This window comes from Elephas maximus, chromosome 1, assembly GCF_024166365.1.
Source record: "Elephas maximus indicus isolate mEleMax1 chromosome 1, mEleMax1 primary haplotype, whole genome shotgun sequence".
Lineage (NCBI taxonomy): Eukaryota > Metazoa > Chordata > Mammalia > Proboscidea > Elephantidae > Elephas > Elephas maximus.
The window spans coordinates 198009162-198033920 of record NC_064819.1 but is presented as its reverse complement, the minus strand read 5'-3'; the positions used below and the strand labels follow the sequence as shown (position 1 = coordinate 198033920).

The 24759-nt window shown below is 37.9% G+C and overlaps 1 protein-coding gene across 2 annotated transcripts in view; it reads right to left on the bottom strand.

Moving 5' to 3' along the window:
- LAMA2 (laminin subunit alpha 2) overlaps window positions 1-24759 on the bottom strand; it is a 717179-nt gene that overhangs the window by 19989 nt on the left and 672431 nt on the right. For both annotated transcript variants that reach the window (XM_049901052.1, XM_049901136.1), the window contains exons 52-56: window positions 18452-18572; window positions 15579-15755; window positions 11874-12022; window positions 7398-7574; window positions 6989-7157 (exon numbers count right to left, since the gene is read on the bottom strand). In XM_049901052.1, coding sequence (XP_049757009.1) covers window positions 6989-7157; window positions 7398-7574; window positions 11874-12022; window positions 15579-15755; window positions 18452-18572 — 793 coding nt within the window. The remainder of the gene's footprint in view (window positions 1-6988; window positions 7158-7397; window positions 7575-11873; window positions 12023-15578; window positions 15756-18451; window positions 18573-24759) is intronic.

Below are 24759 nucleotides of genomic sequence, written 5' to 3'. Positions count from 1 at the left end.
TTAACCCATGCAGTATCCCCTTGTTCTGTTTGAAGGACTGCCTCTTGATCCATGTACACATTCCTCATGATCACAATTAAGTGTCCTGGAATTCCCATTCTCCGCGATGTTATCCATAATTCGTCATGATCCACAGTCAAATGCCTTACCATAGTCAATAAACCACAGGTAAACATCTTTCTGGTATTCTCTGTTTTCAGCCAGGATCCTTCTGACATCAGCAATGATATCCCTGATTCTACAACCCCTTCTAAATCTGGCTTGAATTTCTGGCGGTTCCCTGTCGATACACTGCTGCAGCTGCTTTTGAATAATCTTCAGCAAAATTTTGCTTGCATGTGATATTAATGATATTGTTTGATAATTTCCGCATTTGGTTGGATCACCTTTCTTGGGAATAGGCATAGATATGGATCTCTTCCAGTCAGATGGCCAGGTAGCTGTCTTCCAAATTTCTGGGCATAGACGAGTGAGCGCTTCCAGCGCTGCGTCCATTTGTTGAAACATCTCAATTGGTGTTCCATCAACTCCTGGAGCCTTGTTTTTCGCCAATGCCTTCAGTGCAGCTTGGACTTCTTCCTTCGGTGCCATTAGTTCCTGATCATACGTTACCTCCCGAAATGGTTGAATGTCAACTAATTCTTTTTGGCATAAAAAAATAGTGACTGTATATTCCTGGCATCTTCTTTTGATGCTTCCTGTGTCATTTAATATTTTCCCCATAGAGTCCTTCAGTATTGCAACTCAAGCCTTGAATTTTTTCTTCAGTTTTTTCAGCTTGAGAAATGCTGAGCGCTGGTTTTCTGTCTCCAGGTCTTTCCACATGTCATCATAATACTTTACTTTGTCTTCTCGAGCTGCCCTTTGAAATCTTCATTTCCGTTCTTTTACTTCATCATTTTTTTCTTTTGCTTTAGCTACTCAACGTTCAACAGCAAGTTTCAGAGTCTCTTCTGACATTCAGTTAGGTCTTTTGTTTCTCTCCTGTCTTTTTAATGACCTCTTGCTTGCTTCATATATGATGTCCTTCCACAACTCATCTGGTCTTCAATCATTCATGTTTAACGTGTCAGATCTATTCTTGAGATGGTCTCTAAATTCAGATAAGATATACTCAAGGTTGTACTTTGGCTCTCATGGACTTGTTCTAATTTTCTTCAGTTTCAGCTTGAACTTGCATATGAGTAATTGATGGTCTGATCCGCAGTTGTCCCCTGGCCTTGTTCGGACTGATCATATTGAGCTTTTCCATTGTCTCTTTCCACAGATGTAGTTGATTTGATTCCTGTGTGTTCCATTTGGTGAGGTCCTTGTGTATAACTGCCATTTATGTTGGTGAACAAATGTATTTGCAATGAAGAAGTCATTGGTCTTGCAAAATTCTAGCATACAATCTCCAGCATTATTTCTATAATCAAGGCCATATTTTCCAACTACCAATCCTTCTTTGTTTCCAACTTTTGCATTCCTATCACCAGTACTTATCAATGCATCCTGATTGCATGTTTTATCAACTTCAGACTGCAGAAGTTGGTAAAAATCTTCAATTTCTTCTTCTTTGGCCTTAGTGGTTGGTGCATAAATTTGAATGATAGTTGTATTAACTGGCCTTCCTTGTAGGCGTATGGATATTCTCCTATCACTGACAGCATTGTACTTTGGGATAGGTCTTGAAATGTTGTTTTTAATGATGAATGTAATGCCATTCCACTTCAAGCTGTCATTCCTGGCATAGCATACCATATGATTGTCTGATTCAACATGGCCAGTACCAGTCCATTTCAACTCATTAATGCCTACGATACTGATCTTTATGTATTTCATTTCATTATTGACTATTTCCAATTTTCCTAGATTCATACTTCATATATTCCAGGTTCCAATTATTAATGGATGTTTACAGCTGTTTCTTCTCATTTTGAGACGTGTCACATCAGCAAATGAAGGTCCCATCTATGAATGACTCCATCTATGTCATTAAGGTTGACTCTACTCTGAGGTGGCAGCTCTTCCCCAGCGGTATTTTGAGTGCCTTCCAGACTGAGGTGCTCATCTTCCAGCACTATGTCAATGTTCCCCTGCTAGTCATAAGATTTTCACTAATTCTTTCCAGAAGTAGACCACCAGGCCCTTCTTCCTAGTCTGCCTTACTCTAGAACTCAGCTTAACCTGTCCACCATGGGTAATCCTGCTCGTATTCAAATACTGGGTCGCATAGCTTCCCGTATCACAGCACACAAGCCCCCACAGTATGACAGACTGACAGACTCGTGGGGGTATTAATAATAAAAAAAAAAATTAATAATAGGGTTGGCATAATCAAATTTACAGGGCAGGGCTTTCTGAAGATACTTTTAAGTGAATATCATCCTCTTCCTATAAGGTGCTGTGGGTGGGGCGGGGTGTGATGGGTGTAAAGAAGAACAGGGTGACACTGAGAATAGGAGATCATCCCTGTCAACTGTGCTAAAACAAATATGAGGCTCTCCTATACGGGCCTTTCTCACTTCAGGAATCAACTTTTAAGTCTTACTTCTTAAAGATATTCTTCAAAGTCCAAATTCTGATCAAAAAGAAAATGGGTGAGAATTGAAAATAATGGAAAACTTGACAGATAATAACTATATCATGTTGGATTTGTAATTGCTTAAAAATGGAATTACTCAAGGCTATCTTTTTCTTTGTTCTTGTCCCCACCCTAAAATTGTGTAAGATTTAACTGACTAGTTTTTGAAAAAGAGTTCATCTGAGTGATGGAGGGTTATTATAAGCTAGCTGTTGTGCTGGTTTTTTTGCATACACTATATGATTTATCCCCTCACAATAATACTTGGAGGTCAATGTTATTATCGTTATTTGTCAATGGGTTTCTTACAATTAGAGAAGACAAGTAACTGCCTGAGCTCACTGAGTAAAGGCAGGTGCCTTTCCTGTGGTGGAACGCCAGGCAGGGCCACAAAACGGAGCACTTGTTCTAAGGATGCCATTCATGTCTCCTTAGTGGCTCTCAAAGTGGAGGGGTTGAGAAACACAGCTGTGTGTTGGGGAGGAATGTTGGGAAGGAACAAAGGTTGAAAATAAAGGTTTCCTACAATTTATTTAATTATTTATTTAATCTATTTAAGACTAGTTTTTAAAATGATAAAAATCATCACTTGTCCATAATACATCTGCTGTTCGCACATGGTATATTTCTTGCAAGTTTTTCTTACGTGTTTGTTATCTACTGATACAGATGTGACTATGCAGGGTGTGGAGCTCTGGTGGTGCAATGGTTAAGCTAACCAAAAGACCAGTGGTTCAAACCCAGCAGCCGTTCCTCAGGAGAAAAGATCTGGCAATCTTCTGTAAAGGTTACCCATTGCCACTGAGTCAATTCCAACTCATAGCAAATCTGTAGGACAGAGTAGAACTGCCCCATGGGTTTCCAAGGAGCAGCTGATGGATTTGAACTCCTGACCCTTTGGTTAGCAGCCATGTCTCTTAACCACTGTGCCACTAGGGCTCCATCCCCCAACCCCAGTGACTAGGGCTCCATACAGCCTAGAAAACCCTATGGGGGAAGTTCTACTCCATCCTATAGGATCACTATGAGTTGAAATAGACTCGATGACACACAACGACAATGCACAGTATGTATATTTTATATGGTACATTTCCCACTTGATATACCGTCATAAGCATTTCATGATTTTCTATTGTTTGAACTAAAAGCTATTTGGCATAAGAGTGTGGTGACAGATTAAGATTTGCATTTGATAGACCTGTTTTTGTGCTTCTAGGTATCACTAACCATTTTAATGGTGTCCCCTCCCATGCTTCTAATTTTCAACCTTGAAAGCTGGTGGCTTCTATTCATAGCCCACACTTAGCACTTACCCTGACCACCCTCGACACATATTTGCTGACTTGTATTATTCATGACCATGTCTGTCTTTCTCAAGTCAATCTCTCTCTCTCTCACTCTTATTCAGTTCCTAGCAGTGATGCTATCTTATTCATCTTTGCATTTAGTAAGCTCTTCATAAATGTTTGGTATAAAACAAATTGCCAAGCCTTTAACTTTTAGTAACCTTTTAAAAAGTAGACACTCCTCCCTCAAAAAAGAAAGAACACAAATTCAGAGAGAAGGTCAGTATAGCTCCATGATTGAAATTCTAAAATATTATACAAGTTGGTAGAGATGGAAAATTCTAAAAAAAATTTTATTTCTGATGACACACTTATAAATAATCACATTGTGCCAGGTAAGCCTCTGGAATTTAGGTATCTGCGTCTTAGTACCATGTATCACTAACGTGTGTAACCTTGGGTCATGCCCTAAGATTCAGGGCTTTTTTCCTCATGTGTAAATTAGTTGTCAGGATCTTTAAGGTCTCTTCTAGCTCTAATGTTCTATGACTCTTTCTAAACGAACCAATTGGGCTGCTATTCCACTTCTCTTTTGCTTCTGTCTTGTCTAACAAATAGAATGCTCTGCGCTGGAAAAGTTAAAACATACACTGCTGAGAGAAAATGGAAGTTGGAATTAGAACAGAAGGTTATAAGAAAACTTAAATGAGTTAAAACCTCCAGTTCCAGATGGGTAAGTATCTTCATTTCAGAAAGAGGGAGAAATCTGGATTCTAGAAACAACAGAGGGAAATGCTTGAGACACCATATTAAAAAGTCTGTGTGGGCACTTAGAAAAGGAAGGTGAAAACTGGAGGCCAGCAGGGTTTTCCACAGATAAAACACAGCCAACCAAAACAAAGACCTGACTCAAGAGAAGCCGAAGTGATAAAAATCCCCTTGAGGTTTTGATTGACTGAATATGGTACCTGATTACTATCCAACATGTGATTTATCTGTTGAAAACATTAATGAATGCACAGGTGCTTTAATAGAAATATGATGACAGACCAAGGGAGGGAGGTTCCTACTCCCCTGTATTTGTCACTCCATTTTGGGTATTATGGTCTATTCTAGGTGCCATATTTTCAAAGGAATATTTCAAACTAAAGAATATTGATTGGTGGGGATATGGAGTTAAAAATCAGGTCATCTGAAGAATGTCTAATGGAATATTTAATGTGGGGAAGCAGACGAGTTAGCTATTTTCAGTCCTTAAAGGGATGTCAGTCAAAAGAAGATATAAATTTAATGTGTTTGGCTACAGAAACACAATCATTACATAGAGTTTTATTGCAAGGCAGTTTTGCTTCAATATGACCTGTAGCTTTCTAACAGCTAGAGTCCCTACGAGTGTTCAAACAAAGGCTGCAAGTCCATATCAAGTGTCATATAAAAAGAATTCATTTATTAAGATACCAGTTGGACCAGATGATCTTTAGGGCTCATGTGAATGATAATTTGTAATTCTAAGTTAGTTTAAAACTTGAGAGCTATTTTTTTATAGAAACTTTTACAAATGGACATTAGAATCCCAGGTCAAAAAAGACTCATGATATTTTTGAATTCTTCAATTGAAAACACATTCTTGAGTCTAGCGAACAGATGGCTTTAAGGTATATAGAGAGAAAGAAGGAGGATCATTAGCTTTCCTTTGCTGGGGGAAAGATCTGGCCTGAGATGACATCATAAAATAGCTGAATAAACATTCTGAAATCCGTGTGGTAGATCTTAGTCCTGGCCTGTGAGAAAATCAATGCCTTGAGCTAAATTCCATGTGACATATGGCCTTTCAGGTGGTATCTGGGTGATCTTAGGTATATTCTTTTTGAAATGGGACTAATAGTACTTCCAATAATATAAATTATATGTATTAAAAAAATAGCTTGCAAGAATCAAATAACAGATACAACATGCCCAGCAGAGTACTGGATACATGACTGTAAATGCAGGGATTCCTCACATTATCTACACGTGTGCACTTCTTTCAATTTTCAAAAACATGTTCACTTATCTCATTTAGTTCTTAAAATAACTTCATCTGTATGAAGAACATTGACTATACCATGGACTGCCAAAAGAACGAACGAATCCATCTCGGATGAAATAAAACCAGAATGCTCCTTAGAAGCAAGGATGGCCAGACAGTATCTCCTATACTTTGGACATGTTATCAGGAGGGATCGGTCCCTGGAGGAGGACATTATCCTTGCTAAAGCAGAGGGTCAACGAAAAAAGAGGAAGCCCCTCAATGAGACGGACTGACACAGTGGCTGCAACAATGTGCTCCAGCATAACGACGGATGTGAGGACGGCATAGGGTGGGAAGAGTTTCTTTCTGTGGTACATAGGGTTGCTATGAGTCAGAATCGACTCGACAACACCTAACAACAACAACAACATATGCCAAGCACTGTGCACTTTAAGGAAACCCTCGGGGCATAGTGGTTAACAGCTACAGCTGCTAACCAGAAGGTTGGCAGTTTGAACCCACCAGGCACCCCTTGGAAACTCTGTGGACTGGTCCTACTCTGTCCTATAGGGTCGCTATGAGTAGGAATCAACTTGGTGGAAATGGGAGTGTACTTTAAAACAGTTATCTTTTTTTAATCCTCATAATAACTCTTTGACATAGGTGCTGTTAATATGTTCATTTTACATATATACATACACATGCACTTACATGAGGTTTAGAAACAGTTTTAATTATAGGTTACCAGTATTTAAGAAAAGGATACTAAGCTGTATTATGTATGAGATCTACTATGTAAAATGCCCATAAGAGAGACTGAAAAATGGTTGCCTCTGCGTGGTGGTATTATGGGTGGGTTTTATTCTTGTATCTTTAGAAGTTTATGTGCTTTCCAATTTTTTCGACTGAAAACGTACTATTTTATTTATAGAAAATTGATAGCAGAACAGATACATAAACAAAAGAATCTAAGGAAGACGTGCAGAGAATAGTTTTTCACGGACAGGTTCCTCTTCTTTCAATCTTAGCAGTAGAATACACTAGATATCCTGAATGACAATCCTTCAGATAATGACTAAAAATGCTGGATAAAGAACCGAAAGCGAGGGGATGATAAACACTTACATGTGCCAGAACTGGGGTGGGTGTAGGGAAGGCAGGTGTGGGAACTGGCTCTGGGAGGATAAGTATCTCAGCAGGAACTGCTCCATCTTCATCCTCAGGGGGCTTCTGATCTGCACAGCGACCAATGTCTGCATTTTTGAAGGATACAGGCTGTGCAAAGTCCATGGGGCTAATGGAATATAATTTATAATATTTTATCTAATGTTTTATTACAGCTTACAACTAAGTCAGATTCTTCCCCTGTCCCCCACTTTTTTTTTTTTTGAGGGCCATCAGTCCAATTTTCTAAATCTGACTTGAAGATCATCAATTCCCTTCCTAGCTTTTTGACTACATGTTTTTGAAAGCAACAGGGATCCTCATACCAAAAGGAAAAAAAAAAAAAAAAGTAACAAGGAGATTGACTTACACGGAGTTAATAACTAGGTTCCATATACAGCCTTCAAAAGGAGGAATGTTCCTGAGGGGGGAAGGTTGAAATTCCAGTGGAGCACCCCCAACAAAAAGCTTTTTAACTTCAATAGCCTGTTCCACAGTCATGTTTTGCACATGTCTTCTGTCTTCATCAACTTGAACAGTAAAGATGCTGATGAAATATTAAAAATAAATAAGTATAAAACACATAATGTTCAATATGTTTGGAAATCAAACTCTTTCCTGCTACCCCTCCTTGCTCCCTCCGGTGGCTTGGAAGTGTAATGGTTAGGAGCTCTACGATAAGCAAATGTTGCTGTTTCTCAGAATCTCGTCCCTCGGCCTCCTTTGTTAGCTCTCCCCAAGAGCTCACTGAAGCCAGGCAATGGTGTAGCTGCAACATTAGCCTCTGGTGGAGCTGACATCAGTGGTCTGCAGCCCAACACGAGCCAGTAAGAGCTGAGGCTTCTCTACTGTGAAGTAATGTCTAATCTTGTAAGGCTCAGTGGGTTTAGCACAGCATGGGGTCACATTTTGTTTGGCTCTTTATTTCTTGGTTTGTGCTAGCTATTATCTTCTTGCTAGGGGACAAACTGTACTCCTGAGAGCTTAGATTGCAGCAATCAACAGCAAACACATACCGTACCATTTATAAAGAATGTAGCTGCTGGCTTTTGAATAGAAGAGGCAGGAAAGAACATCATGTTAATTGTTCCTTGCAATGATTGTCCTTAGTGGCTCTTTCATTAATTTCCCTAATTTGCTTATCAGAGATAACTCACACATTACTAATTGAGAAACTCAGGCTACTTCTTCATAACAATCATTGGCTCCTGGGGCAAAGAATCAGAAGGAGACAAAGAGTTCTGATGATGAAAATGACCAGAAGGATTTTCTCTTTTGTTATAGGAGCAAGTTTTCAGCTTCAATACCAACAGTGTGACACTATCAGTCCTAAGTATTAGTCACTAGCCTGAGGATCCTGAACGGATTACTGAAAACTTACTGCATATCTGGGGAGAAAACAAAAGTACTTGGGTGGAAAACTCACCCCTCAACTACCATCTTACGTGATTTTATAAAGAAGAAAAACAGCATGCAGAACTAGAAACAATAAACCAGAGAAAAGATACTCTGAATTGGCATTGAGCACTTGTACACTTTCGGACAATTCAAATGTAAGAGAATGGAACAAAAGGTAGATGTCACTATGGCTCAGAAATGTTACTGTTCAGGGGATGGAGAAGGGGTGGGTCAGATTAGTTTCAAAGGAACGTATAGGCAACCAACATACTGGTGTTCCACCAGGTTCTGGAAGAATGTTTTGGCAAAAGTCAGAAGGTTCAGCCTCACTGCTAACTGGGTCAGTGGTTTTGTACGACTTTTAGACAACCACTGACTTCTGGACATGTGTGACTCACTGAGAAGTTGATCCTACCCTAACACCCTTCTCTCTTTTGCTAAAAGCAACCTCTTAATACCATGATAACAGGAATGTCCCTAGAGTTTTAATGCAGGCTTCAAGCCACTATCAAAAATCATCCAAGAACAGCAAATCTCTGCTCTTGATTAGAATTTTTGAGAAGCCAAGAGCCTGCCTCTTTTTGGTGTGGACTCCCTCTTGTCTGGTTCTGCCCCAAGGATCATAATAGTGGTCTTTTCACAGCAGGTCATAGGGTGATGACGTAGAACGAACATGGGCTTTAAAAGGAACTGGTTGAGGTTAAGTACTGGTTTTAGAAGCTGACTAGCTGTGGGATCGTGGGCCAGTTATGTAATCTTTCTCAGTCTCATTTCATTCATTTATAAAATGGGAAAAAAATACCTACTTCAGACAATGGAAAACATTAAGTGACTGCATTAATTCTATGCATGTGTGAATTTCGCTCTCACAGAGGAGAAGCCCAACTTAGTCATTTTCTTACTTGCCTCAGTGGCTATTCTAGGCTCTAAGGGTTTAGAGTTTTAGTCCATTAGAACTGCTTGCCACTGAGATGCACTCAGGAGAAGGATCAGAGGGCAAAGCAGATACAGAAGGCAAGAGTCACTGAAGTACCAAGAAATTAGATAATGAAGGGACTGATGTGAGAATTTTGAGGAGGAAGGGGTAGAAAAGGAAAGAGAAGGAGGGAGATTAAAGAAAGGCAAAGGGGGAGAGAGAAGAGCAAGAACAATCTTGAGAAGTTTGCCCCTGAATTTGGTAAAAATCCAATGCTTTTGTGAGGTGGTATTTAAGTTACTACTCTTACCCAGGGTTCTAGGAAAAAAAACATAATTGACATTTATAGTCTGAAAAGTGTTGAAAGAAAGCAAATACTTCCAAATCTAATCATAATATCATAATCAACATGAAGCAATACCAATCTTTAAGGTCACAATAAAAGGAAAGGATAAATAATTGGCTGAACATAGATGGAGGTGTGAAATCCTGGCTCTGTTATTTACTAGCTGTATGACTTGGAGCAGGTTGGTTAATATCTCCTTATCTGTGATGAATGCATATTAATACGAATATAAAATACATCCATAAGGATTAAAGAACATAATATTTGTTTAGTATTTGACAGAGAACATGCCATAACTAGGTATATGAAGCATTAAAAATGCTTCTGGGTGAAGTTCTAAAGGTCATTAGTGATCTCTGCTTAATTAGTTTATGGTAGCAATTGCTTAAAGAGAAGATGATGTGTTTTTTTTTTTTTTCGACCTTACAGTGCTAATTGAGACTTTATGGTAGCAAATGTGTTCTGGTTTTGGCACAGAGTGCAGTGGCTACACACTAATATACCCAATACACTATCCTGTAATTAACGGTGAATGGCAATACTGTTTGTTTACATGGCTAATTAACTGAATGACCAATTTTCAGTGATGTACTGTACACTGAGCTTAATCAAATAAAGGTTGGATTGATGGCCAACAGCTGGGAAGTTGGCATAATAAAATGTCCTTCTTAAAGGAACACCTGTTAAAAGGACACCTTAGTACAACATCCTAATACATTTGGGAATTTCAGAGTTCTCTCTCTACAAAATAACATATTTTTGATGATTTTTGGTCAACTATATTTCTCCAGTTGTCATTAGCTTATTGAAATTCTTAAAGTTTAAAGACTTTAAAACTTTTCCCCACAACGAGAAGGATTAAAATTTGGCAAAGGGCCTGAAATCTATTCTAGAAGAAATGTAAAATCAGTATTCTAAAGCATTTCCAAAGATTCGAATGAGAAAGTTCAGTTTGTATTTCTCCTCAGAGACTGACGGCAATATCTAGCTATTAGATTAGTAAAAGTTCTTTGTCCAAATATTGATCCTTCATTTGTCTTAATCATGGTTTCTAAACATCTTAGTTGGTAGACACTCTGCATGAATACTTAGCATTGCTTCAGCCGTCAGCCTCACCCTCTATATAATAGTAAGAATATGACCCATGGAAAGCTTTATCGTTTACTTAGAAGATAAGAAATCCTTACTCTTCATCTAAACTAAATTATCCACACAAGAGGATAATGAGATACAGAATAACAGTTGCTTACTTGAAGTATTGCTACATATTCATATCATTATCACATTTAAAGGTGTCTTTGTGTTTTGAGGTTTCATTAAATTTGATTTCCAGTTTTTTTCGATGTCTTCAGTCTAATAAATGAATCGCTGGTTTGGGAGTCTGAGACCCCTGAAATCTCTGAGCTTATTTTTTTCCTCTAATTGTCCTTCTAAACTAATGACCTCTCTGAGTTGTCATATGATATTTTGATGAAAAATTCAAATCACTTTCCCAATAAAGAGAAATCAGCTTATACAAGTCAACTCTCTTATTCAGTGGCTGGAAGCCCGTGCTTGGTGGATCTGTAGAAAGGTGTCCTGCATGAATAGATCACAGGGCAGCCAGCTTTTCTCTTCTCTCTCAACTTTGTTTCCTTATGGAGTTACTCCACAGGGGCTTTGCACACCTTAGGGAGAGGGACAGGAATGAGGTACCTAACAGTGCTCAGTAGGTCTTACGGCTGCTGCCACGCTCTTGTTCTATGACAGATGTCTAAACAGCAGCCGTAACTGCTTTGGAACCTGAATGAAATAGCAGTTGCCAAAGGCTGCTGGCCTCAGCCGAGCTCTTCGGTGTGTTTCACTATGCGTACACCTTATTTGAGAAAAGAATTTTTGAGAGGCACAGAGGGTGGGGGTTCTCTTATCAATAGCTGTAGAAGATGCATTTGGTTTTTTCCACAAGTGGAGAGGGGAACTGTACAGGATAAAAATGCTCTAAGCAGAACTTCTAAGGGCCAAGATAAATGAAGTGCCTGAAGTACAAAATGTAAAGAAGAGGAAATTAAGCTGCTTTTTGCTTTCTGTTTTTGTACCGCATAATGTACCTGCACATACGAAGGTTCAGGTAGGGTCTAATGTGAGGGAAAGATGTTCTTGTTAGTTTACAGGTTGTTTAACGGTAAGTACTCTAGTGCTATTGTTACCCTCTAGTTCTCTCAACATGAACGGAATGTTCTCTCCCGTCGTGAAACAGACTCGGCTCTGGTTTGATGACGATTTTCCTCATTGTTCGTGCGCCTGTGGAGAGATGCACTTCCAGACGGCCTTTGTTCAGGAATATCGCATAATAGGCCTGCAAGAGCAAATGGTTATTGAAGATTAAACAAGAATCTCATCTGTGACCTGGCTTTACAGGTTCTCAGTCAGAACTGCAGCTCATGCTCTCTGAGATCTTATGGGAGAAGTAAGACTCAATATTTTCTTAAGCAGGGTATTTAAGGGAGCTGGAAATATCCTTTTAATAATTTACCATTTTTTACTAGTTAGATGATATGGGAAGCAGATGTAGTAATGTAGCATTTCTCTGCAAAGCAAGCAGATCTGAGCCACTGAAAGTAATAGCTGCGCTCACATTGAGCTTCTAACTTACAAAACTGATCAGGAAACAAACGGGGCCAACAAAATCCCTCTCCCTTATAATCACAAGTGGACAGTTAGCTTCTGGAAATTAGGTCTGACTCTCAACCTCATGGCATTTTGAGGATTTAGTCTTCAATTTTGTTCTCCGAGCTGGTTGACTAGATTGCTATCACAGACATGTAACTTGTCGCCCACGTTCTGACAGAAGGAAGACGGTTTTTCATCCACAAACATGCCTGCTTTCTTCTTGCTACTGTTACTATAGCAACCAGTATGGCTTTGATATCTGATTTGAAACCCAGGGAGTGTGAATGCAGTCCTTGTCCCCAAAGCCGATGCCATGTGTGCTCCATTTCTGGTGGAGCATGGAGTATCTGCTGCACAATGATCACTTGGTCCTCCAGGCATCATCTGTGATGGTGGAGAATGTTTCAGTCAAACATCGTAATGTCTCCAATCATTTACTTAATTAGCTATGCGGCTTTGTGTCCAACACAAAATGTTCAGAGGAACGGGATTAATACTCACCATCCAATGAAGGGGCAACTGTAAAATAATTAAAATTGCTTAGCTAATTGATCATTTGATATCATTTGAGCACAGTATAATCACAAAGAACCTTACGGGTATCAAAATGTTTCACTTTGAAAAATAAAATATTCCAATTTAACCAGTGTTGATTCCAGAACAGTTACGAACTATCTGACATTGTTTCCCATTTCAAATAGCATTTACTATGATATTTTAAAAAGTAGACATTCCTCATCATTTAAGTGTTGAAAATATTAAAAAATGTTATTTCTAATTTACTTTGGACTATAGTACTTAAGGAAACCCTGGTGGCACAGTGGCTAACGGCTAATTAAGAGGTTGGCAGTTCAAATCCTGCAGACACTCCTTGGAAAGCCTTTGGGGCAGTTCTACTGTCCTGTAGGTTTGCTATGAGTCGGAATTGACTCGATGGCAATGGTTTATTGTACTTAAGGGTTGCTATGAGTCAGAACCGACCCAACGTCACCTAACAAGAACAATAACATGGTACTTAAAGAGCCCTGGTGGCCCAGTGGTTAAGAGCTTGGCTGCTAACCAAAAGGCTGGCAGTTTCAATCCACCAGTTGCACCCTGGAAGCCCTACAGGGCAGTTCTACACTGTCCTATAGGGTTGCTATGAGTCAGAATCGACTCAACGACAGCAGGTTTGGTTTTGGTGTACTTGTTATAAGCTTCCAGGATGAAGCTTATGTTTTGTGTCATTTGGTGAGCAGGCATTCTTAATTTTCATAAAGTTACACTTATCCTGTTTTGTTCAACAAATCTTTTCCATCTCCAAAGGTCAAAAACTATCCTCTCTTTTCTTCTAAAATTTTTAAAGATTTGCATTTCATGTGTAAGATTTTAATTCATTGGGAAGTGATTTTTCTGTTGAGTGTGAAGTAGAAATCAAGTTTACTTTTTCCATGGCGATAACTAAATGCCCCAGTATCATTCACTGAGAGGTCCACTGTTTTCCTAATGAGCTGTAACGCCTGGGTATATACAGGACTCTATAGTCAGAGTGTTATCCATGAATTAACACCACATTACTACAATCCAAATCTCTAGTTTCAAATGTGCTGGTGTCTGGTGGGGCAGCTGTACCACTTTTTCTACTTCAGGAACTTCTTGGCCTTTTGCTCTTTCATAAGCACTTTAGAATTAGTATCTCGTGGATATCAAAAAGGTGGCATTTTTACTGAAATTGAATCTACATATCTTTTTTTTAAAAACTGCTTTTTTTTTGTATTGAGTCTATCAATGAACTTGTTGAATACACCCATTTATTTAGGACTACTTTAATGTCTTCCCATAAAATTTTATAATTTTCTCCATATGGATCTAACATCTGTTTCATTATATTTATTCTTAAATTATATACTTGTTCTTTTCTTATTGCAACAGCTAAGACCAGTGCAGTAATAATATTCATTTTTTTCTTGGTCCTGATTTTAAAAGAAATGTTTCCAATGTTTTTCTATCAGGAGAATTTGTTATAAGTCATTTTACAGATGGTGAAGGAAGCTCCCTCCTCTTCTTACTTACTAAGCATTTTTTCTGTTTTGTTTTTTGAATGGATGTTAAATTTTATCCAATGTTTTTCTTCATCGACTGAGATGATTATATGGTTTTTAGATTTTCTAATATTAAACGACACTTGTGTTCCTGAGATAACCCAACTTTACTCATGATGTAATATTTTTTTACACACTGCTGTACACCTTTGGATTCTATTTGCTAAGCTTTTTTTTTTTTGGAAATGAATAAGACTACATAATACTATTTATTGTTAAAAATTACATGTTAAAAATGATTAAAACATACAATCACAAATAACACAACCTAGTTTACAAAGAAGTGTGAATATGGACATATTTGCAAAGCATTCTAATCTTCTGGTCATGGCAGATTAGGTAATTTCTATTACCCCTTTCACTGAGAAAAACTAGATTAAGAGGAAAAATTAAATTTTAAAAATATAATTGAAGGTACTGGAGGGATACTAAGGCAGTAAAGAGTTATAATGTTTAGATCTGGGAAGCTGCCAAAGAACTTTTAACATAATTAAATGGCTAACGGGTCTAAAAATTGGAGATTCACAACTTTGCGAAAGTACACACTGTTCAGACTTAATTTTAGCTCCGTGAGTGGGTTTGGGTTATAAGTTTTCTTTTTCATACTGTCCAAGTCTGTGTTGGCTGTACTTTATTTGCAACTTCTAGTTCCAGGTCCACTCTCTGGTCATCACTGTGACTAGAGAAGGTGGGGCAGGGCAGGTTCCAACAGACACATCCCCTTGGCTAGTGAAACTGAGAAACTGACCCTAAAAGGAATTTAAATTTAAGAGGCCATCCCTGGATCGCTACAGATCTGGTAAGGAACTGAACTTGGAGACAAGAAAAGATTAATATAATTTTGAACATATTCTAAGATTTCTGTGTATATGTATATGCTAAACTGATATGAAATATAAGGGCAAATACAAGTGTGACTGTGCACCTGGAATTGATCAATGGGAAAATTCTAATGAAGAAGAAGAAATGAGAGAAATAGGAGGTCAGCGTGGATATAGAAATGTTCAGTCCTGGCTGGCTGATATGGTAATGGAAATAAATGATGCAAATATGAAAATATAAAAGCAATTTATAAACCCTAGATGCCTCACTGGTTCTTTGTAAAACAACTGTTTTATATAAATATTAGAGAAATGCATTATTAACTAAGTGCAACAGTACCTGACCAGTCTGCCTTCGTTTTCTTCTAGGTGGTGCTGGTGTCCCTCCACTTCCCAAGAGAATGACCCCAGACTCATTCTTGGTGCTGAAGGACAGGTTGATTTCTGTTCCTACATTAATTGGCACAGGGGCCAACTCCACAAAACCAGGCTTAGGGAAGCTTACGGTGTAAACATTCTGTGGGTAAAAGGAAAGAAGAGAAAAAAACATTAGAAAGGAAAATTTAAATTAATTTCTCCATCTCACTCTCCCTCTTCAGTGCTCTCAATGTTATCATAAAATACACTGTAATTTTAGAAAGGATGAAAACCCACAGTCACATGGAGAGTTTAAGAGCAGTTAAAGAAGTATATCTCCATTCGTAACTTTGAATTTTCCTAGCAGCTTAGGTTAAATTCATCATTGTGGCCTCTGCTTTTATTCTAGAACTTCTGGTTTAAAATACAGAAGGTTATTACTGATAAATAACATTTTCTTTTGGTTTAAATTGACCTTGCTAAATCTGCCTTGAAAATACTTGACATTAATCCCCTTAATACACTCCATCAACTAATTGTTTGTTTTATGGGTATGACCATAGTCTTTTTCAACATTCTTCCTTCGTGATGAGCCCAATGTAAACATGTTCATTGCTATCAAATATATAAATGTGTGGTATAAGATTTAAGAAATATCAGATAAAATTTAAACCTTTAAAATCAACAATCCAAACATTTAATAGTCCAGTTTTTCCTCAAAATAAAAACAGTTCCATTGTTTTTGTTGATTATAAAATTAAAAAAAAACACTAATATTTCAGACAATAAGAAGTGAAAAATAGGGAAATCAGCAATTATTCCCATACCAAAGCTGTATATAGCTGTATGTGGATTTTCCAGATGTACTCATTCATTCATTTTATCTATCTCTGCCTTACCTTCTTCCTCCACCTTCCCCTCCTATATTTAAACTGAATCATGATAGACACGTTCATCAGTAACTTCTTTTTTCACTTAAATATGTGGGGATACCTCTCTGTCAGCAAACACAGATCTCATCATCAATTTTAATGGCTGGAGGGCATCCCATTGTATGACTGTGATATAATTTATTTAAGCAAGCCCATATAGTTGGGCATTGAGACAGCTTAAAATGTTCATTTTTAAAATCCCAGATTTTGCCGGAATAAAAGCAAGGATTTCTTTAATGTAAGCTATTTTTTTTTTTTTTTCACACAGTGTTTCAGGTCCAGTTAAGTGGCACAAAGTGTGGGCAAAGTGTGTAATCTATTTTCTATTCCAATTTCCAAATCATGGAGTTTTGGAGAGTTCCGATAAAACTACTGTGCAGACTTTTCAATATTTAGTCATACCAAATTTCTGCCACATGTTTTAGTTGCAAAATAATTCCTGGTTACTGAAAAGTGCCTTTACAGAATCATCATTTCCACACATATAGGCTATTCATTTTCTAGACAGTTTTCACCCTCATGTATATCTTTTGAATGTGGATGAGTGAATGCTTGGAAGATTAAAACTCTCAGTGAAATGCTCTTTAAGAAGCCAATATCAGTCCTTAGAATTTTAATTTTTTATGTATTTCCTTTTTCCTTATTCCAAAGCTTCTCAGGGTAGGAACTTCAAATGGAACATGTAGCTACAAACAATAAAGGCCCTGACAGTTCTGTTCCAGCCTTCAAACCCCATGGCTCATATGATGGATTTATTCTTTTTTCTTTCTCCCTATCCTTCCTCCATTTCCCTGAATGCCATAAGCTGAGTGCCATTAAGCCAACTCTGACTCAGGGCGACCTCATGTGTGTCAGAGCAGAACTGTGCTCATAGGATTTTCAATGGCTGATTTTTCAGAAATAGATCCCCGGGTCTTTCTTCCCAGCTGTCTCTGAGTAGACTTGAACCTCCAACCTTTTGTTAGCAGTTTTCACCACCCAGGGATGTGAATTCTATAGGAGTGCTTTAAAATAATTTTAATTGGAGAAAGAAATCAAAATGAACAGTTGTATCATCTCAGAGTAATTAAAATTTCTAAGTATATTTAACATGTTGTTTTTTTAAACAAGCTTATCAGTTCTGAGATCCCATAAAATTCTCACTAACACTTGCTGATGACAGTTGGCTCTGGTTTATAGACATTTTAAGAGAGGAGAGCTCTGACCTGAGTTTCTCTCGTGTATGGGTCAGCCCCTGTTGAAGACTCAGTGCAGAGTAGTCAAGTAAATCAGGGGGCTGCTGGGCTGCTTTGGTGATGGAGAAGAGATACAGAGGATGCTTGGGCCTACGGTTAAGCTTTAACTTGTTGGTAATAAGAAACTTTGCAGTGTTGTCAAAGACAAGTCTTCAGAAAGTGGATGCCATAGTTCCTAGTCTGCACCATTTGCAAAGAAAAGGGGGTTTGACTTTCAAGCTGTAGACAAGATGATATGCACTAATAATTATGGTGCAAACTACTACTTGCTGTTTGTGTAAACTCCTACCACATTCTGGAAAAAAATAGGGCTGCTAATAAAGCTATTACAATACATGAGGATAAAATAAATTTAAAATAGATGGCAGAAAAAAGGAAAAGGGTAAATACCATTGGAAATAAATAGAACCAGAAAAGAGATTATATTAAAAATATATACTATGAAATTCTATACATGTGGGAAATTGGATCACAATTTTGGATCTTCATAAAACATATGCTAAGTTCAGTTGATCATGGTAATTTGTAGAAGTACTTCAGTCTTGCTTGATCACTTATGAACAGCTCTGATGAGGGTAAGGAGGATCTTAAAATAGATTAACAAGAGACTGGTGCCTCTAAAAGCACCAATAGGATATAAGTAAAACTTGACATGAATGTATTTAGGGAACCATTAAAAACAGACCAACCTCCAGTGAACATCCTTTGGTAACGCCAACATAATCAGGGCTACTGAGTATATTATATGGGGTTCTTGAAATTTCAATATCTTTGAGGCAGCCAGAATATTTCCGCAAATTTACTTCTGGCCTGTTGAAAGTTAAATGGAAAACAAAAGCAATAGCATTAGGGCAATGACAGTGTAGTTCCTGTAACTATTGGAAGCAAGCCATAGGAGCAAACTGACTCACAGGCAGGCACATCTATCAACTCGTGCACAGGCGCACACAGGCACCCAGCAAACTGTGCTTTCCCTTATCTACTGGTGAGATTAAGAGATGTTAACAGCATCCTGTAGGAGTCTTTATGCAGTTCTTCTCCCCGCCCCCTCCCTTTTTTTTTTTTTTTTTTAGTAATCTCACCCACAGCATTTAAATTTAGGTACAGGAATTACTGGCTTCTCTCCACTCAATGGAAACCTTGGTGGCATACTGGTTAAGAGCTACGGCGGTTAACCAAAACGTTGGCAGTTCAAATCCACCCGGTGTTCCTTGGAAACCCTATGGGGCAATTCTATTCTGTCCTATAGGGTCACTATAAGTTGGAATCGACTTGATGGCCATGGGTTTGGTTTGGGTTATCGACTTGACAGCAATGTTTTTTTTTTTTTTTTTTGTATTAAGTGCTTTTGGAGCCCTGGAGGCACAGTGGTTAAGAGCTCGGTTGCTAACCAAAAGGGTGGCAGTTCAAATCTACCAGCTGCTCCTTGGAAACCCTGTGGGGAAGTTCTGTTCTGTCCCATAGGGTTGCTATGAGTTGGAATGGACTTGAAAATGGTTTTTTTTTTTTTGTATTAAATGCTTTATGTGTATAATGAAATAAAAGTTTCCTTTTCCTCCAAAAAGTAGATAATTGTTTAAGCAGCATAAAACTACATAAGAAAGAAGTAAAAATAATAACTTGCTCAAAAATTAAAAAAAAAATTCTAGAAAATATTTTTATCATTGAGACTTTTTTGAAGGGGAATAGTTGCTAAAGAATAATATTATATTTTGCTTTAAAGCTTTAACTAAAGCAAAGTTCAAGAAACGCATTTGGATTACAACTTCAAAAAAAAAAAAAAAAAAACGATGTTTTAAAGTTGAGTGTACAGATTGACCCAAAAGTCCTTATTTTATGCCAGAGCAGTAGCAACATAAAGCAACCAAAAGCACAAACCAAAAACCCACTGCCATCAGGTCGATTCCAACTCATAGCGATCCCACAGGGTTTCCAAGGCTGTAAATCTCTACAGAAGCAGACTGCCACATCTTTTCTCCCATGGAGCTGCTGGTGGTTTCAAACCATCAATCTTTCAGTTAGCAGTCTATCACTTTAACCACTGTGCTACCAGGGCTCCTCAAAAGCACAAAAGATATATTTAATTTTTCCAATAGAGTTGAAAAAATGGTTTCCATACCCAAACTAAGGCCCCTGGGTGGCCTCAAACAGCTTGTGTTCGACTAATAACCTAAAGGTTGGCACTTGGAACCCACCCAGTGGCACAGAAGAAGGGCCTGGTGATCTGCTTCCATAAAGATTACGCCCAAGAAAACCCTATATAGCAGTTCTACTCTGTAATACTTGGGGTCACCATAAATTGGAATCAGCTCAATGGTAATGGGATTTTTCTTTTTTTTTTTTTTTATACCCAAATTACTCTTGAATGTTTATTTCTTTTGCTCATCACTTTTCAAAACAGGGCAAATATTCCAGCAGATTAGAAAACGAAGCCCTCGCCCTTGAGTCCAGCATGTTGCTCTGGTTTATTATGTGACATCCTGCAAGTGATTTTTCTCTGAGACTCAGTGTCCTTATATGTGAAATGGATGTAATAATATTATTATATGCATTATTGAGTTGTGAAGTTTGGACAAGACAACGAATGTAAGCACTTTAACATAATCCCTAGCACGTAGAAATACTCCATAAATGTAAGCTAGGAGGTTGTTAGCTATGATAGCACTCCTTGAATGTATAGAAGCATTGTCCAATGGAACTTTCTGTGATGATGGAAAGAATCTGTTCTGCGCTGTCCAAATTGGGAGCTACTAGCCACATATAGGAAACCCTGCTGGCGTAGTGGTTAAGTGCTATGGCTGCTAACCAAAGGGTCAGCAGTTCGAATTTGCCAGGTGCTCCTTGGAAACTCTATGGGGCAATTCTTCTCTGTCCTATAGGGTTGCTATGAGTTGGAATCGACTCGACGGCACTGGGTTTGGTTTTTTTTTTTAGCCACATATAACTGTGGCTTGTGCCAATAAGGAACTGAATACTTATTAATTATTTAATTTAATTAATTTAAATTCAGACTGTGGCTAGTGGCTACTCTCTTGAAAAGTGCAGGTCTATAACCAAACCAAAACCAAACCCAGTGCTGTCGAGTCAATTCCGACTCCTAGTGACCCTACAGGGCTAAATAAAGTAATACTTTCTTCTTTAAGAGATGTTAATAAGGTTCTGTAAAAACTGTCCAGTCTCACCAAAATATTGAACTTATTAAGGTAATGATTAATTCTGTTATCACTGTCCATGGTTCCAGGATCCATTTTTATTATTTTTTTTTCCTGTCTTAATAAAAAATGCATGGCACCGGGGAAGACAGGCGGGGAAGCAAATCAGGCCCTGGCAGTGTGGTGTGTGCCAGGTGATTTATTTCATGCCAGATACTTGTTGTTTTCTTTTTTTCTGTAACTGCTTTACTTTCTTCCATCATTTTCTCCTGTTCCCAAGGATTCCCCCTTCTGCTCCGTCAGAAGAACACATCCAGAGGGAGGGTGAGGGTCTTGCTTATGTCCTTCTATAAGGCAAAGGGAATGGGTGCATTTCTTTCACAGTGTTCATTTGCTCCTATATTTGCCTTTAGGGGAAGGCTTATCTATCACGATTTTTCCAGAGGTCTTGTCAATAAAGTCTATCACTCCTACCAGTTATATAGTTTGTTATTTCATGGAAACACAAAGAACCACTTCAAAATACAACAATTTAGCAAGTCCAGTGTTATGAAAATCACAGAAGACAAGTAACCACATATGATCAGATTCATAATGTAACCATAGAATTCTGAAGCTCACCACTCAAGGGCAAAATTACCAAGCTACACAGTGTCATCCAGAGTTTTATTAGTACCTGTTTCCACTGAAAGCCAGCGTTTGTCTTTTAGCCATCCTAGCAAACACAGTAGGACTATCCTCATTACAGTATTGTGAGAACATAACTTGTTTTATTTTTTTTCACTTTCATTTCTATATATTCTAGTTTCTGATACTAAAATTCTAGCCTTTGCTTTTAAAATTTCTTGGATCAGTTCAGCTTCATTATCTCCTTTCCAAAAATTTGGCACAGTTTGGCTCTGAAATGCCAAAACACCAGTCTTTAGCGCTAGCCAGAGTGTGCCAGATTGCACCTCTCTAGCTTTGGACCAGTCACTTTCCAGGGACATGCTGCTCACAGCTTTCACACTAATCCTTGTCTGCAAATTAGAGTTCAAATGCTCCTGAGAAGCTAGGGGGACCGTCCACAAACTTCTTCACCATTAATGCAAACACTTTTTTAAAATATCATATTTCCAGAGATTCTTTTCATCTGGCTCTAGAGCTAATTCTAAATAAACACAGAAATATATAAGCAGCTCTGCCATGAGGTGCAAAGGCCGTGTAAACGTTTGCAAATTTGCAGCCCTGCAAAAAGCAACAATGCAGTGGTAAGCGTTTAGGAGCGCCAGTTGATTGTTCAGTAGACGGCATGGTATTAGGGAGGCCAGAGTCAGAAGTTCAATCCCAGAGATGGGTAGATCGCTTTGCTCTGTTACCCGGAACTAGCCCGTGCCCATAAGCCTGAGTGTGCTGCTGGTTGCCAGGGGGCACTGTGCGTGAGCGGTTGAACAAGTAAGCAGAGCAAATCCATCATCACCGCTGGTGAAACAACCCAAATTGCAAGTCCAACTGATGGTGGGTAAGCAGCAGCATCTTTGTAAGTAAAGGGCAGCATGAGAGACATCTCAGGATCCATGACTTGCTCATGAAATATACTATGGACAAAGCTGCACAGGTCGCCCTGCTTCTGTACTGCTGCTTTATCTAAAGCCACAATTACCCAGCCCATGCACTCGAAGAAGGCATGCATAAATTTAAAGTTTACCTTGCTTTCATACTAGGTCACATGAAAGAGAAAAACAAAACAAAACAAAACAATTTACTTATAGTTGCATTTTCATTTAGCAAAACAATAGACATTAATGATAAACCCCCAAATAAAACATCTCATAGGGATCCACAAAGCAAAGGTGTGCAAAAAATTGACAGAACAGAAAAACAGACATACGCCCTTCACTGCAGTGAAAATAAAAAGCCCCAAAAACCCAGTGCCGTCAAGTTGATTTCGACTCAGAGTGACCCTGTAGGACAGAGTAGAACTGCCCCACAGAGTTTCCAAGGAGTGCCTGGCAGATATGAACTGCCAGCCCTTTGGTTAGCAGCCGTAGCACTTAACCACTATGCCACCAGGGTTTCTTCAGTGAAAATAGAATCTAAAAATGACCATTTCCTATATACAATTCTCTTCGAAAAATTTTATTTTAGCACTGGGTTATGAATTTAAGAACTTATATTTATCATTATAATGACTGGGAAAATACATAGGTCTCTATTCTGCAGTTCCCATAAGTAGTTTATAAATATTGTCCATCACAGAGCTTAAATTTAATGAAATCCATAAAAATAATCTATGTTTTGCTATGTCTTTTGCACTTTATCATATTGCGACCCTGTCTGAGAGCAAAACAGAAGGTAACTGAGTGCTTGGCTTCTTGATCAGTCACAAATATATGTCTACAGATTGTTCTGAAATAATGTAGCCTACTATAGCAGCGTTATCATTGTGAAATGTACTGTGAAAGTAAAAACATCTTAGTGATGATAAAGCAAAGACTCATTAGATACGATATGTGCTTTGCTAGCCAAGTAAAACATAAACTCGTCTCAATGAAATTAACATGGATACCTTTGTAGTTAATTAAAAAAAAATACTTTATGATAATTAAAGCCAGGCCATTACTAGAAGTGAATTTAAGCTTAGATAACCTTATTTTGGCTATATTTCACTCATAGAATATAGTTATTGATATTGCAAAGTAAATCTTAACGACTTAAGCCACTTCTGGATTTCTACCATTTAGTATGGGGCCTGGCACAGAGTAGATGCTCAACAAATATCTGTTAAATGAATGCCGAATAAATTAATTTCCAAGTAATAGCTCTGTCACTATTCAAATACATGTTGACCAGGCACTTTAAATCTAAATTTCTAACCCAAAATACCTTATAATGTAGAAGAATACAGTACTAGTTTATCTGTACCATAAAACTTATCAACTTCTATTCTTGAAAGACTGGTTATTAGAATTGCGTGGTCTATGAGTGTACATATTGGGAAAAGAGTAAGTCTCAATCCGTATGCTGTCGCTTGTTAAATGAGACTGAAGTTCCATTGTTCATTTGGGAAATATGAAAATAACTAGTCACCATATTTCTCAGCTATTTTCGATGGCAGTGGGTATTCTGAAATCCCTCCAAATGTAATGTGACTTTTTAGAATAGAAACACGTAGGCAGGACTTTTGTCCCAATAAAAATCTAACTAAATAACAAAACACAACAGAAAATTAAAAACACAGTAGTCTGTATTTTTAATAAACTCTTATGGTTTAACCAAATCAATTCATTCCAATTTAATTAAATTCATTGAACATTTATTGGGCATTAAGTAGTCCATAGATGTTCACTTCTTATATTTTATAAAAGAAAAAAGAAATTTTTTTCTTTTATAGTAAGCAGTAAATTAATTAAATGTCAGATAAATATTTTCTGAAATTGTTTAGTTATTTGTATTTTATTTTTTGAACTAATTAAACTATGAACTAAAAATGTCTCCCCATCCTGCTAGCTAAAAAGCGTATGCAAAATTGAAAAAACATGTTGGCACGGGCATGAGAATAACTAATAGCTCTAGTATTAGGCATAGAGGCAAGCTCCAATACACCATAATGATGCTAATTCTTAGCAATAGAATAGGTCGTAGTCACTGTGTCCTGGAATACTGACTAATTTTCAGAACACTAAGCAATGTCAGTGTGCCATTATTTCCAGTTAATGTGTAAAGAGAACAAAAATTACAAGATCCACATTCAACTCTGGTTTTCACCTTTAATTACTTTCATAATACTTTTCATTAGGTGACTATAAGGGAAACAGTGATTCCAGTCCATCTCTTCTACAAAGATATCAAATCAGTCCTTTAAC